Source organism: Chrysemys picta, chromosome 1, assembly GCF_011386835.1.
Source record: "Chrysemys picta bellii isolate R12L10 chromosome 1, ASM1138683v2, whole genome shotgun sequence".
Taxonomy (NCBI): domain Eukaryota; kingdom Metazoa; phylum Chordata; order Testudines; family Emydidae; genus Chrysemys; species Chrysemys picta.
The window spans coordinates 224,132,510-224,146,894 of record NC_088791.1 but is presented as its reverse complement, the minus strand read 5'-3'; the positions used below and the strand labels follow the sequence as shown (position 1 = coordinate 224,146,894).

At 39.2% G+C, this 14,385-nt stretch overlaps 1 protein-coding gene across 22 annotated transcripts in view; it reads left to right on the top strand.

Moving 5' to 3' along the window:
* The window catches only part of TBL1X (transducin beta like 1 X-linked), a 280,764-nt gene that overhangs the window by 201,306 nt on the left and 65,073 nt on the right, over positions 1 to 14,385 (top strand). For all 22 annotated transcript variants that reach the window (XR_010597654.1, XR_010597653.1, XM_065580711.1 and 19 more), the window contains one exon: positions 156 to 263. Coding sequence is in view for 19 of the 22 variants with exons in the window: in XM_065580711.1 (XP_065436783.1) it covers positions 206 to 263 (58 nt within the window). In the remaining 3 variants the exon portion in view is untranslated. The remainder of the gene's footprint in view (positions 1 to 155; positions 264 to 14,385) is intronic.

Here is a 14,385-nt window from a genome sequence, read left to right as displayed (position 1 = left end):
ACAGGTTGAATCACAACTGTAATAAATGTCAATATTTTAGCCTTTAAAATATTAACTGTGTCCCTTTAAATAATGTTCCTTAGTTCTGGTAGCAAATAATATAGTAAATCAAAATAGAACAAAAACTCTTATGTTTTCTTCCCCCCTTTGAACAGAGCGTGGATCACACTTCTTGTAAACCTCATCATATTGAGGTGGGGCTAAGATGAGCATAACCAGTGACGAAGTGAATTTCTTGGTGTATCGCTATCTCCAGGAGTCAGGTAAATTACTTGTCTTTCATCAGAACACGGGTCACAGATGGAGAGAGAGAGAGAAGAAAACCAATTTATTATATTGTGTTGTGTCAGCAAAATTGCATTGAGCATTAGAGAATGGAAAACCCAGGCTAAATACTCCCTGCACAAAACCACATGTCTTTGAAACCATTTCCCATGATAATAGGGCAGACATACAAAGGTGCAAAAGTAAATATTGTAGTTAGGCAACACAAGAAAATAAGTAGCATTATGTTAACAAATGTCTAGTAGAATTATGTCATACTAGCCAAAGTTATTTTTGGCAGCATATGCACAAAGCGCAATTACTTAATCCCTTGGGGTTTTTTAGCCACTTAAGAATATTTCAGTCAGATACTTGTCAAATGGAGTGAGATTTTCTGCAAATAAGCTTTTCATTGGGCTGCAGATAAGTACATTTCTAAATGGTTATTTGTGTGTGTGTAAATATCTGATTTTTGTGTATAATCAATGTCACTGTGAATCTAATGGTGCAAGTGGAATTCTCTTTGTCTTCCCTTCCCTCTGCTCTTCTGACTGCTCTCTTTCCAAACATAGGAGAGTCTTTTAGAGTAAAACTGTAATCTGTGCTTTTAAAAAATACTTTCAAATTGATGTTTAATTTTAGAGAATCCATTTTCTTTTTCCCAACCTGCGTCCACTTCCTAGCTAACAGCAGCTGATAGGAATGCTGCTTTGCTGATGTGTAGGGCAAGTGCATTGTCACGGAACTGACACCCACTGTCCCAACAGGCCTAGAATTGGTCTCTGCACCTGGTTAGAGATAACTAGAGCTTTCTGGCTCCATTAGAATAGGCAGATGGGATCAAAATCTCAGTAGCTATTTGGAGTGGAAACTCACATCTGGATCACTGTTCGGAGAGATCAGGGTGCTCCTGCTAGTTATCCCAGCGTGTAGTCCATTGAAGCTTATTGGAAGTTCTATGCATAATAGGCCCTCTGAGATAGGGTTACCATATTTAGTGCCTCCGAAAGGAGGACACTCCACGGGGCCCCGCCCCCAGCCCCGCCCATGCCCCCCCCGCCCCAACTCCGCCCCCTCCCCAAAGTCTCCGCCCCCTCCCCTGCTTCCCGCGAACATTTGATTCGCGGGAAGCCTGAAGCAGGTAAGGGGGAGTGTGGGGGGAGGAGGCGCGGCCCAGGCTGGCCCCCCCAGCGTTTCCAGCCTGGGTCGGCTCGGGCCCTGGGGTGCCGGCCCCGGGCCCGGCCCCCGGCCGAGCACCCCGGGCCCGCCCAGCACTGCCGGTCCCCGGCCCGGCCCCCGGGCCCCCGGCCGAGCACCCCCGGCCCTCAGCACCGCACCGCTGTCCCGGCCGCCGGCCCGTCCCCCGAGCCCCCGGCCCGGCCCAGCCTGGCACCGCCGGCCCGTCCCCCGAGCCACCGGCCTGGCCCGGCCTGGCACCACCGTCCCGTCCCCCGAGCACCCGCACGGCAGGCCCCGCATGTCCCGATTTTCCCGGACATGTCCGGCTTTTGGGGATTTCCCCCCGGACGGGGATTTGGAGCCCAAAAAGCCGGACATGTCCGGGAAAATCCGGACGTATGGTAACCCTACTCTGAGAGGCTAGCACTGGCTTTCTTTCCCCCATCTGCACAGCACTCACTGCCTGTTTCCCCTCTAATCATCTGGCTCATTAGAACAGGACATGGCTGCTGTCTGTGATCTGGTGATGGAAAGCAAGGGCTGAGAAAAATAAAATTTGATCTAAAACTTAATTTTGAAAAGCAAGCTGATTGGGGTTTCACTCTAAAAGGCTTTTGAACATCTAAAAAGGATGCATGGAGGATACAGCTATACCTTAGAATCCTTGAAATTACTTTCTGTTGTATATTTGCATTGTTATATTGTTTTGAATGTAAATGATTCCACATCACGGTGTTGTGCAATAATTTTCCCCTACGGGACAGCAAAAACCAAAGATGGCAGTCTTCGCATTCCTGCCCGCCATCAACACTCACACTGATGCTGTGGAATGATTCAAAAGGAAACTTTATGGCCCTCCCGATGAATGGCAAGATCGAAATGATGGTGGAATAAGGCTCTTTTGGATGTTTGTCCTCTACTGTTTTCCAGTATTTTTTTAGCATTTGCAGGGGGAAAACATTATGTTTCTACTTCACATGCAACTTTTATTTGACACAGAAAACTATATTTCCCTAACTTTATTATGCATTAGAGTAAATACAGAGTAACTCCACTGACATCACTGGATTTACCCCATATATAAATTATATAGTTGAGAACAGAAGTTGGCACTAATAATTTAAAGGAAAAACTAACTCAAACCAAACACATTTGGTCCTGGATACTATGCATAGTCCTTGTAGTAGTATCTGATCCAGTTGTGTACAGGTACAATGTTGCACGGTAAAAGAGAGCTATAAGTAATCCTGTACCAGCAGATCTGTTTTTTTAAGAAACATGTACTATACAATTGGTATTGACTTTCTGAGCAGGGCCGGCTCCAGGTTTTTTGCCGCCCCAAGCAGAAAAACAAAAAAGCCGGAATGCCACCCCAAAAGGCTGGAATGCTGCCCCTTGAAAAGTGCCACCCCAAGCATATGCTTGGGGCGCTGGTGCCTAGAGCCGGCCCTGTTTCTGAGCCATGCTTATGCTCTTTTCCCTTATGGAGTTTTAAACTTGTATTTTTTGTAACACAAATAAAGAAATCTCAGCTTGTAAAATGCTGTGCCATCTTCTAGCATAAACAATATAGAAAGACAAGATAGTAAATTAAAAATGTCTAAACAAGAGTTTCTAATGATTGTAAATTTGATATCCTGTGGGTTTTTGTAATCTAGTTTGAGTTGTCATTTACAGTTGATGGACTCTGCAAAACCAGGGATTTTCTAGATTTCCATCTATGATATTTTATATTGGAATGTGAGCATCCACCCAGCTCACAAAACATCAAGAATATAAATCAAATAGCAACATTAGAGTAATTTAAAAAGAAAATGTGCTCAATTTTCCTTTTCCCTCCTTTTAATGTTCTTTTGTGAGAATTCTAAGCTTTTGCCCTTAAAATGTGTGTGAGTAGGGAGAGATGACAAAAGGAAACATGCACAAGACAAGTAGGCAAAGCCATACAAAGCAGGAATATTCCTAGATCATTACAAATATTTCACAGCTGTGAGGCAGCAGGTTGCTTGAGGTTAATTCAAACATTGTCATGGCAAAGGTACCTGTGGGTACTGTGCACTTCCTCATGAAAATACTCTAATGACATGATTATGGAGGAAGTTCAAGCCTTTTAAAGTTGAAAAATTCATCAATAAAGCTCAAAGGTTACTTTCTCTCGCTTAATACCTTACTAGACCGGAAAGCTTGTATCCAAGAGAATTAAAAGAATTGATTGAGGATCTCTCTTAACCATTATTGTTAAATTTTAACAAATTTTAGATTACTGGGAAAGTTCCAAAGGAATGGAAAAAAGTAAATCTTGTTCCAGTATTTTATAAGGGTAAATGGGATGATCCAGGTAACTATGGATCATTTAGTCTCACATTGATACTGGTAAACTCATGGAAAGGCTGATAAGGGACACAATCAGTAAAGAATTAAAGCATGGAATCATAACTAATGCCAGTCAGCATGGTTTTATGGACAACAGGTCTTGTTAAAAAACTCGATATAATTTTTGATGTGATTATAAATTTGGTTGACATAATATATTTTGACTTCTGTAAGGCATTTGACTTACTCCCACATGAGATTCTGATAAAAAATTAGCACTATAGAAAATCAATGTAGTCCATTCTAGATAGTTTAAAAACTGATTAACTAAATAAAGCTCAAAAAGTAGTTGTACATACGGAATATTCATGCAATTGGGATGTTTCTGGTTAGGTTCCACAGGGATCTGTTCTTGGACCAATGTTGTTCAAGATCTTTATCAGTGATCTGGAAGAAAAGATAAAATTTGCAGATGACCTGAAAATTGGTGAAGTGGTAAATAAGGATGTGGTCAAGTCAGTTTTACACACCGATGGGGATCACTTGGTGAGGTGGGCTTATTTAAACAAAGGTGTTTTAGTTTTAATACAGAAAAATCCTAGGTTGTATGTCTGAAACAAAGAATGTAGGTGTTCATGCTTCAAAGATGGGGACTGTATTCTGGAATACAGTGACACTGAAAAGAATTTAGGGAGCAAGGGAGATCACTAATGGAATGTGAGTTCCCAGTATGATTCTGTAGCTAAGAAAGAGAACACAATTATTGGATGTATAAGCAGGGGAAAATCAAATAAGAGTAGGGAGGGGATATTACCGCAGTATATGGCATTAGTGGCATTACTAGAATATTATGTTCTGTTCTGATGTCCAGACTTAAAAAAAAAATGTTTTTGAAAAATTACAAAGGGTTTAAAAGAGCTACAAAAATAATATGAGATCTGGAAAACATTCCTAATAACGAGAAGTTTAAGATCAAGCTCAGTCTTGATCCAAGAGAAAGGTGGTCACTGCCAACAAATATTTACATGGGGAAGAGATTTCTGATAATAGACAGCACTTTGATCTAGCACAGGGGTTCTCAAACTGGGAGTCAGGACCCCTCAGGCGGTTGGGAGGATATTACATGGGGGGTCGCGAGCTGTCAGCCTCCACCCCAAACCCCTCTTTGCCTCCAGAATTTATAATGGTGTTAAATATATAAAAACGTGTTTTTAATTTATAAGGGGGCTCGCACTCAGAGGCTTGCTATGTGAAAGGGGTCACCAGTATAAAAGTTTGAGAACCACTGATCTAGCAGAAACAGGCATAATGAAGCTAGAGAAATTCAGACTAGAAGTAAGGTACAAATTTTTAATAGTGAGGGTAATTAACCATTGCAACAATTTACCTAGGGACGTGGTATATTCTGTATCACTTGAAATCTTTAAATCAAGACTGAATATCTTTCTAATAGATATGCAAGAGCTCAAACAGAAGTTATGGTCTTGGTACAAATATTATTGGGTGAGGGTTATGGCATGTGTTATGCAGCAGGTTAGACTAGATGATCATAATGGGTCCGTCTGACCATAAAATCTATTAATCTACTTCTCTACCTCACCCCATGGAATTCCAGGTAGGGTGATTAATCCTGAAACTCCTTCTTTTTCCCATAACCCTCCCATTTGTAGTAACCATAGTTGCAACAATCAATCCTTTAGCCTGGTGGATTAGCAAATATATGCAAAATGAATCCATTCTGTAGATTATTATTGTTTATAATTTATACTTTGTATTATCAAACTGATGAGGAGCCTGAGAACCATAATCTCATTGTGTTAAGTGCTGTACAAACACAGAACAGAAGACCGTCCTTGCCCCAAAAAGCTTATCATCTTAGTATAAAAAGAAGAGACAATAGATGGACCTAGACAGATGGGGGAATACAAGGAAACAATGAGACAATATTGGTCAGCATGATTGGCAGTAATATGAGCACACCAGTGGTCTAACCATTATCAGGATTTTGTAGGCATCATGGCAAAAGAGGATTTTGAAGTAGGGTAATGAATTAGTTATGCGGATGTTTATGGGGAGCACCTTCCAAGCATGAGAGAAAACACAAAGGGATGCTTTCTTGAAAATTAACAAGTCAGTGATGTAGGCTGGCATCGTTGGCCAATCAGAGATGGGAGTCGACGTTGTGATAGTGATTGAGGGATGGTAGATAGGGTGGGGATAGGCCATGTAGGGTCTTGGCGGTGAAGACAAGTAGCTTTTGTTTGATGCTATAGAGAAGGGATAGCCATGGTCAAAGCAATGTTCTAGGAGAATGATCTCTGCAACAGCATTCTGAACAGATATGAGTGGGGCAAGGCCAGAAAAAAGGTCGTTTCAGTAATTGAGATATGAGATTATGAGAACCTGGACAATAGCTTTGGCTGTGTGAATGGATATGAAAGGCTGTATCTTAGAGATGCTATGCTATTTATTTCTTCCTTTATAAATCTGAAAAACATATAGGTCTTATCTACAGTTACAGTTACAGTGTCAACCCACCAATGCACTAGATGCCTTAAATATATAACAGGCATTTGATAGTAGGTTTACCAAAAATTAAAAAATAAACTTCTATGACTTGTAAAATTTCCCAGGAAATCAAATTTTGACATTTCAGTTCTTTTTTGAAAGGAGGGTATCTAAAAATATAGAGCATAAAGTGCTTCTCTAGGGGCTGTCCTATCAATGTTGAATCTGTGAGATGGTTCATCAATGGCATAATAGTGTTGTTACATGTTACTTATCTTTACCAGAAAACAAATTTATTAATAGGACCCTCAAATATTTGTCTTAAGCTTTCCGTGGAATCCTTGTTTTTTGTGTAATGTTTAATAGGTACCCCCTGTTTCCCAGAATGGACAGTGTCTGCTTACGCTCTGTGTCACACAGATTCCAAAAATATTTAGCTACAGCTCTGCTCCCCTCCAGGTACCCAGTAGATTTCTAGTGCTTCCACACTCCTCCATTACTTTTTCCCCAAGTGTAGCACTGTGTGTGTATTTTTCTCCCCCAACCAGTAGAAAATACTTCTGAAAACTGCACATGAAAATGAAAAGCTCAGGCCAAAATTTTCAGAACTTCAATCTTCTAAATCCATATTTAGGCACCTGATTTTCAAAGGGGCTGGGCATCGCTAGCCCTGGTTGAGTTCACTGGGATTTGTGGGTACTCAGGACCTCAGAATATTGGGTTACTTTATGGTTAGGTGCCTAAATACTAATTTAAGGGCTTAACTTTATGTACCCACGTGTGAAAATGTTGACCTTGCTTACTAAAGTTACAGAAACTTGCTATTAGTTTCTTCCAGAATGAAGGAGTTGCAATACCACACAACCACTTAGAATCCAGAATATAGAGTTCCCACATGCTGCCATGACTGCTGAAAACAGAACAGATGATTATTTACATTTCAGAAAGGACATCAGAAAAATGCAGTGAGAGACATGTGTTGTGATTAAAAGAATTCCAGTGGCAAACTGAATGGTGAGGAGAAGTAGAAATTGAAAATCCAGGTGCATTGGTATATCTGAGACTTGCATTAATTCTGTCTCATATACTTAACCTAAATACTCTAAATTGAACCCAAACCTTCAGATATGGGTGACAAATCCATACTTGGCACAAATGCAGCAAAATGAGGCTTTTTTTTGTCCCTACGGCCCAGCCACTTGTCACTTACAATTTCTTAAAACTATTTCAAAATTAATAATTTTTATTTATTGATTTGTGTTCCTCTTCTGGCTTCTAATGCTCTTTTCTGATGTTCCTTCACTTCAATTTGTTCCACAATATGATTTCACTGCCCTAAAATTACCTCCCTATCTATCTCTGGCTTATACTGCTTAAAAAACAAAAGCAATCATAGCAGCTGCCTGGCAGTGACTGTCATAGTTAAGGTTGCATAACAGTTTCCATTCTTACACTCGTAGCTTTCTGAAACTTTTCCCTTTCAACTTGAAGTTTTCCATGCTTTGTCTGCCCAAAGGTTGATACCAAACTCTTCAGAGTACAATCAGTATCTGCCACGGCATCCAACTTGATGGTGGGATAGAAACATTCACTGGATGATTTTGCTAAAATGATCAGCAGTGAAATTGTTAGGTGCTGATGTTTGAATATTTACCATTCAACTTCAGAATAGTTATTCGCTCCTCCTCAACGAAGATGGACAGGGCAGCTTGTGTCTTATAGCTGTTTTAAATTTTCTGTTCGGAAACTCAAGAAAACAGCAATGTGGTGTTGTGTGTTTGGCTCATGTTAGAGAGATTTTTTTGCAATCATAAGGGCTAGGAATTTCTCTGTTATTTAAAGCTTAGACTGAGGCAAAAGTTATGCAATAAAAGGGGATTTTGCAGAATCATAGAAACCACAAGGCCCTGTTATGAGTTTAAACTTGTATATGTGGGAGAAGGGCTCCTTCCTGTAAACCTTTTAAGGTGAACTAGAGGGGCACACTTCCCCCTATGGAGTTCCTAAGGTGCACGGGAATATTTTCTTTACAGATCTGATAAAGTAAATGGAACAGGGAGTTCTAATGTTGTCAATTTAAATAGTTCAAGATTATAGTATATCTATGTGCTCCTTACAATTTCTTGAAAGCCAGCAGAACTTCAAAGCCATAGAGAGGGAAGTACCTTTTTTTTTTAAATGTTCTTTTAATTTTTTTTAAACTTTGACATTTTGTGCAAAAATTAAATGTTACGGGTCAACAGTTAAGATCTTGAAGGTTAGGAAATATTTAAAGGTAGATTAATACTCTGTCGCCTTTGAGTTTATGTCATATGACACAATCTTAAATTACATGATCACATACAGTTTCTCAAATAAAAGAACATACATTTTTTCTGTATGCTTAGGTACATATTTATAGCATTTAGAGTGTTGTGAACTACTGTGTATACCACGGAGTTTGTAATTTTTATGAAAAGTGCATATTTACTCAAAATACTTCAGATGAAGCATAGCATAGAATAATAATAAAAAATATTTGTGTATGTAGATCAGCTACATTTGCTTCATAGTTACCTGCCTCATCCTTTGCAAATCAGGAAGACTGTGCCACAAGTTGAACAGGAAATATATAGTGTATGGGTTTTGACAAAATTATTAAAATACACACCTTGAAGAATAATGTATTATATAAGAAGCATAGGTCAGTCAAGGTACTGGACCACTGTGACAACAAAAATAGTGCACTGTTCTCATACTTACGAAGTCTGCTGATGATGATTTCCCCCCCAATTCTATTCATTAGCTTCAAAGACCTTTTAAAGAGCCTCTCTATAAATATGCTTTTAAACAATGTCACTCAAGTGCTGCTGAATTTACCTGGTGCATGTACAAAGCTCATATCAGCTGCTACATTTAAGCATGTACTAGTCACGTCTTTTGAAGCCTCCAAATTACAGTGAAAAGGACAAGAGAGCTTAGTAGAAAAGAACTTAATTACGTATTGTTTTCAGTCACTTAGGCCTTGTCTACACACAAAAGTCATACTATTATATGACTATGCCAGTATAGTTCAGCAGTACAACCTCCCTAGCATGGGCTCTGTTATACCAATATAAATGTGCTTATATGCTGATATAGCTTATTCCATCCTTTTGTTCTGTGTTGTACAGTGCGTAACCTATTTCTTGTCCATGACTAGGTCTCCTTGGCACTGCAGTAATGCAAATAGATAATAATAAAATAATAATTAATAAATAAACCAGTATATCTGTGTCCACACGAGGGGTTATGCTGTGTTTATTATTTTGGTAAAACAATACAGCTCTAACTGACAGCTTTATCAGTACAAAAACTGTGTTTAGACCAGAACTAAACTGTTATGTGCCTCAGTTTCCCCACCTGTAAACTGAGGGTAATAATACTTACCCTGCCTCACATGGGGTGTTGAGGTTTTGTTCATTACTATTTGTAAAGCACGCTGAAGTCCTCTGGTTGAAGGCACTGCAAAAATGTTGAGTAGCTTCTATTTTATTTGATCAAAGTGTGAGATAAGGGTGCAGAACTAGATAAGGGTGGAGAGTGGACCAGGAGTTACTTACTTATTCTGAATATCTGGACAACAAGAATGAGATGGTGAATCCAACTTTTCAAGTGTTAAAACTAGCCTTTGTGGCAATGTGACGTCAATTTTTAGTTGCCGTGATTCAGCAGAGAGCTGGTCTGTGGGTGAACAGGCTTATTTACATGATGTCTTATTTTCCATTGGCCCAACCTACTCAGTGAAAAGAGAATTGCTTCTGCAGATGAGCCAAATTTCTGATGAATAGGCGGCTCGATGTAGAGCCAAGATTTGTGACCTTCCAGGGGTTATTTCAGAGGCACAGAGCCCTTCGTGTTCTTAGAACAGATGTTGTATCTGCGATATTGGAAAACAGTGCTTGAGAAATTGAACAAAATCAGCATTAGTTCAAATAGATATGTCCTCCTAAACTGACCTTATTATTTAAAGAGAAACGGTCAACTGGATTTTTATAAATTGGCTAATTAAAAAGAAATATTTTCTGTTAGCTTATGCTTTATATAGTCTTTTTTTAACTCCTCTGAAAACATTGACAAGCCTTCCCCTCTCTCCCTCCTTTGCTTCTATTATCTTTTTTAAAACTAAGGGAAACTGACAATACCAGGTTTCAGAGTAGCAGCCGTGTTAGTCTGTATCCGCAAAAAGAAGAACAGGAGTACTTGTGGCACCTTAGAGACTAACAAATTTATTAGACCATAAGCTTTCGTGGACTACAGCCCACTTCTTCGGATGCATATAGAATGGAACATATATTGAGGAGATATATATACACACATACAGAGAGCATACCAGGGGTCAGCAACGTTCGGCACGCGGTAAGCACCCTGGCGGGCCGGGCCAGTTTTATTTACCTGCTGACGCGGCAGGTTCGGCCGATCGCGGACCCCACTGGCCACGGTTCGCCGTCCCGGGCCAATGGGGGCGGCAAGAAGCCGCGGCCAGCACATCGCTCGCCCGCGCCGCTTGCCGAACGTTACCGACCCCTGGACTATACAGTACATTGGGGACCATGAAACTGGCTGTATTCAAAGTATTGTCAAAAGTACATAGTTAAAAATGAAAGACTTTCAACTTTTTTTTTTTCCAAATATAGTAATCTTGGGCATTACTTGTAATAGTAGCAGTGCAAATTTTTCAGACAGAAATGTGTTTTTTTCAGTTGATGTCCCTTTTAAATGAAAAGGGTACTTCACCATTACACTGCCTGATAAATTTTGATGTTCTAGTGTCTCATAGCACATCACATAGCCCTTACAGATGTATTTTCATTCTAATTTATAGCTTATTTATTTAACTAATGGGAAATAAACATTATTTCTCAGTTTAGAACTTTATTACTATCCATAATTCCTCACTCTGCTTGCCACCGTCTTTATTCACTCTGAAAATATGAAATACATTTAAAAGATCCAGAAGTGCAATTAGAAGTCAAGCTCATTTCACTTATGATCAAAGTCAGGTTTGGATCCAGATTAAAGTCAGGTTTGGATCCAGATGTGAAATGATTTTGTCTAAACATGCAATTTTTCTCTAATGCATTTTGCCAACCTCTTGTAGATAAAAAGCAATTTGGCTTTTATGCTGACAACACCTTTATGTCACATGAAATAATGTGAGACTCATGATCACAGTGTGCACTTTTTTCATAGGCTGACAACATAGAGAGGCAGTATATCAATAGTACTGTTATGAAATCCAAACACCACATTTAACAAAACAAAGGACAATTTTTTTTTTTTGTCTATAGATACAGAAGCATAGCAGTTTGGTCATTCCTTGTTCTGGTTAAGTTTTTGGAGGAAACTAATTATCTGTATACCCATGCCATTTTGTATGTATTGGAGTGAAAAATAATCGACATTATGTATGTAAACTGTGTTACTTATGTTCCCAAATATTTATTTCATATGTACAAATGCCCATATGAGTAAATACATGTTTTGCAAATTTTGAAAACTTGTCCCACTGCATGTCTTCCTTCACTCTTATTCATTTTGCATCAGGAAGGCATATTAAAATGTAGGGTAAGGAAAGCAATTCAGAATTTAGCAAGTTCTGGTAAAGGAAAAGAAATACACTGAGTATCCTGTTCTTCTGCCATTTGCAAGGCCCTACTTAGTCAATATTTCCTTCTGAATCATTTCACAGATTTACAGACTTGGCTGTTTTAAATTCTCTTTGGCCTGTGTCTTGGCATACAGTATCAGATCTGAGCATGTATGGTCATTTTTAAGACAGAAGAACACAAACAATTGTACCCCTTTTCAGATGTGCTTTTTTACCCATAATTCCAAGCAAGTTTGTAGACATTTTTAAATTAGACATTGTAAATTATTAGGCTCTAATGAAGATGTATCTATTGTATTGTATTGAATAAATTATTGACATGAGACACTTTAGAAGGACTTGCTGAATAAATAAAAGGGTTTACTGAATATCATAGGCATAGGGGGAAATTACAGTATCAATTTTGGGGAAAAGTTTTAGATCATGCCTACGCTTGAAAGGTTTTGACAGCATAGGTATATTATACCAGCAAAGTGGATGCAGCTCACACTTCCAATAATGCACATTTGCCAGTACACCTCTACCTCGATATAACGCTGTCCTTGGGAGCCAAAAAATCTTACCGCGTTATAGGTGAAACCGCGATATATTGAACTTGATTTGATCTGCCGGAGCTCACAGCCCCGCCCCCCCCCGGAGCACTGCTTTACCACGTTGTATCCAAATTTGTGTTATATCGGGTGGCGTTATATCAGGGTAGAGGTGTATATCTTATTCCAACTATCTTGCCCATCCCTCTCCTACCCTGCCCTTCCCCTAGCAAAATACGCTATACTGGCAAAAGCACAGTTTTGCTAGTATAACTATATCTATAGTAGGGGCTTTTGCTGGCACAAGTGTGTTGGTCACAAGTCACGCCTCACCACATCTCTGCTATGCCAGCAAATGTTTGTAGTGTAGATCTGACCTTGCTATCTTGGGAACTGAAAAGTCCATGGTGACCATCTGTAGAAACCATCTCAGTATTGAAAGCCTTGCTTGTTCATTACTGAGTGTCAGCAGCAATGTCCTTTTCACTGCTGCTTGCAGGTGGTTATTGTAACTGACGGAAGAACACAGCTTAGAGCAAAACCTGCTAAATATGATCTCCATTGCCTAAAAATGAGTCTTGAAATGATACACATCCTCCCCTTTGACCATTGGTTCAGAGGACAGGTCTGGAAGATGATGATATTATTAATGTAATAAGAGAGGATGACTTTTTTGGATGGCCGTCAGAGAAGATTGCAAATCTTGCCGATTTGCATAAATAGTTGCATTAAAATGTCAGATCAGTGTTGACATTTAATTACAGATTGTCAGGCTAATTTATATGGCGTGATTAAAAGATAGAATTATTTCAAGCTTTATTTTTTAAAACAAAACAAAAAAAACCTCTTTCCATTTTCCTTGTCCTGCCTCCTCCCTGTATCATATTTCTCAAATAGATGTAAATGGTAAAAGCCAAATACTGCTCATCAAAAGATCATTTCCAAGTTTTATTAATCTTTTCCAACATATTTTCCTGCTTCACAAAGACAATCCCTGCCCAAAGCATTCTTTGGCACATCATAAAATAATTTGGGGTTGTGGAGTTTCACTCTGAATTCTTGGCAGATGCTGAGCAGGTCAAATATCCAAGGAAAAGGGTGTAACTTTTAATATTTGTGAATAATTGCTTCTACAAAACTTAGTAGGCCACAATGCACACTGTAATTTTGGCAGCTGACATAAACTACAGTGTAGGATCCTTTCTTTATATTTCATAGGGACTATGAAAGAACTTATAATACAGGACCCATTTCCCAGGGTTCTGGAAATCATTTTAATGGTTCAGTAACCCTAATCTTAATACAAATGTGCAGGCCCTATTGTTCATCTGATTTTCTAAAAATATATTTTGACTGCAGTTCTTATTTTACATTGCTAATGTGTGTCCTTGTTAAGTCCTTTATGTAATCACTAAGGTAAGTCTTCAAAAATAAGCAGATGCTGCTGAAAAAGAGAGAGGCACTCTAGGACATATTACCCAGAATGAAAAAAGCTCAACTTGGAGAAAAATCGGAGTCTGCTGTGAATAATAAACAAGATGCGATTTAGGATCTGTGCCCACCTTTAAACTGTCTGCATTAAAACAGAACACATGCAGTGGCTCGAGGCAGCAGAATGATATTAACCATATGTAAATAATCTCTTAGCGATACCAGGGTTCCACTTGTGATGCCACCAATTTACTCACACTCCACTCTGAAGGAGAGTATATTCAATGCCTCCATAATTGCCCTGTGATAAATAGAGATTTAATCAGAATCAAAACTACAGTTCTGCTAGTAAATGTCTGCTAGATAATACAACATATGACTGGGTCAGGGAAAAAGCGAATGACTATCGTCTGGCAGTTCGGTCACTCTTCTGGGGAACGTCCGACTTCAAAGACCTGCTCCAGAGGAACAGCTTCACCAGGATAGATGAAGAGAGATTCACCCCAGAATAGCCTGGGAGGGCACTGCCTT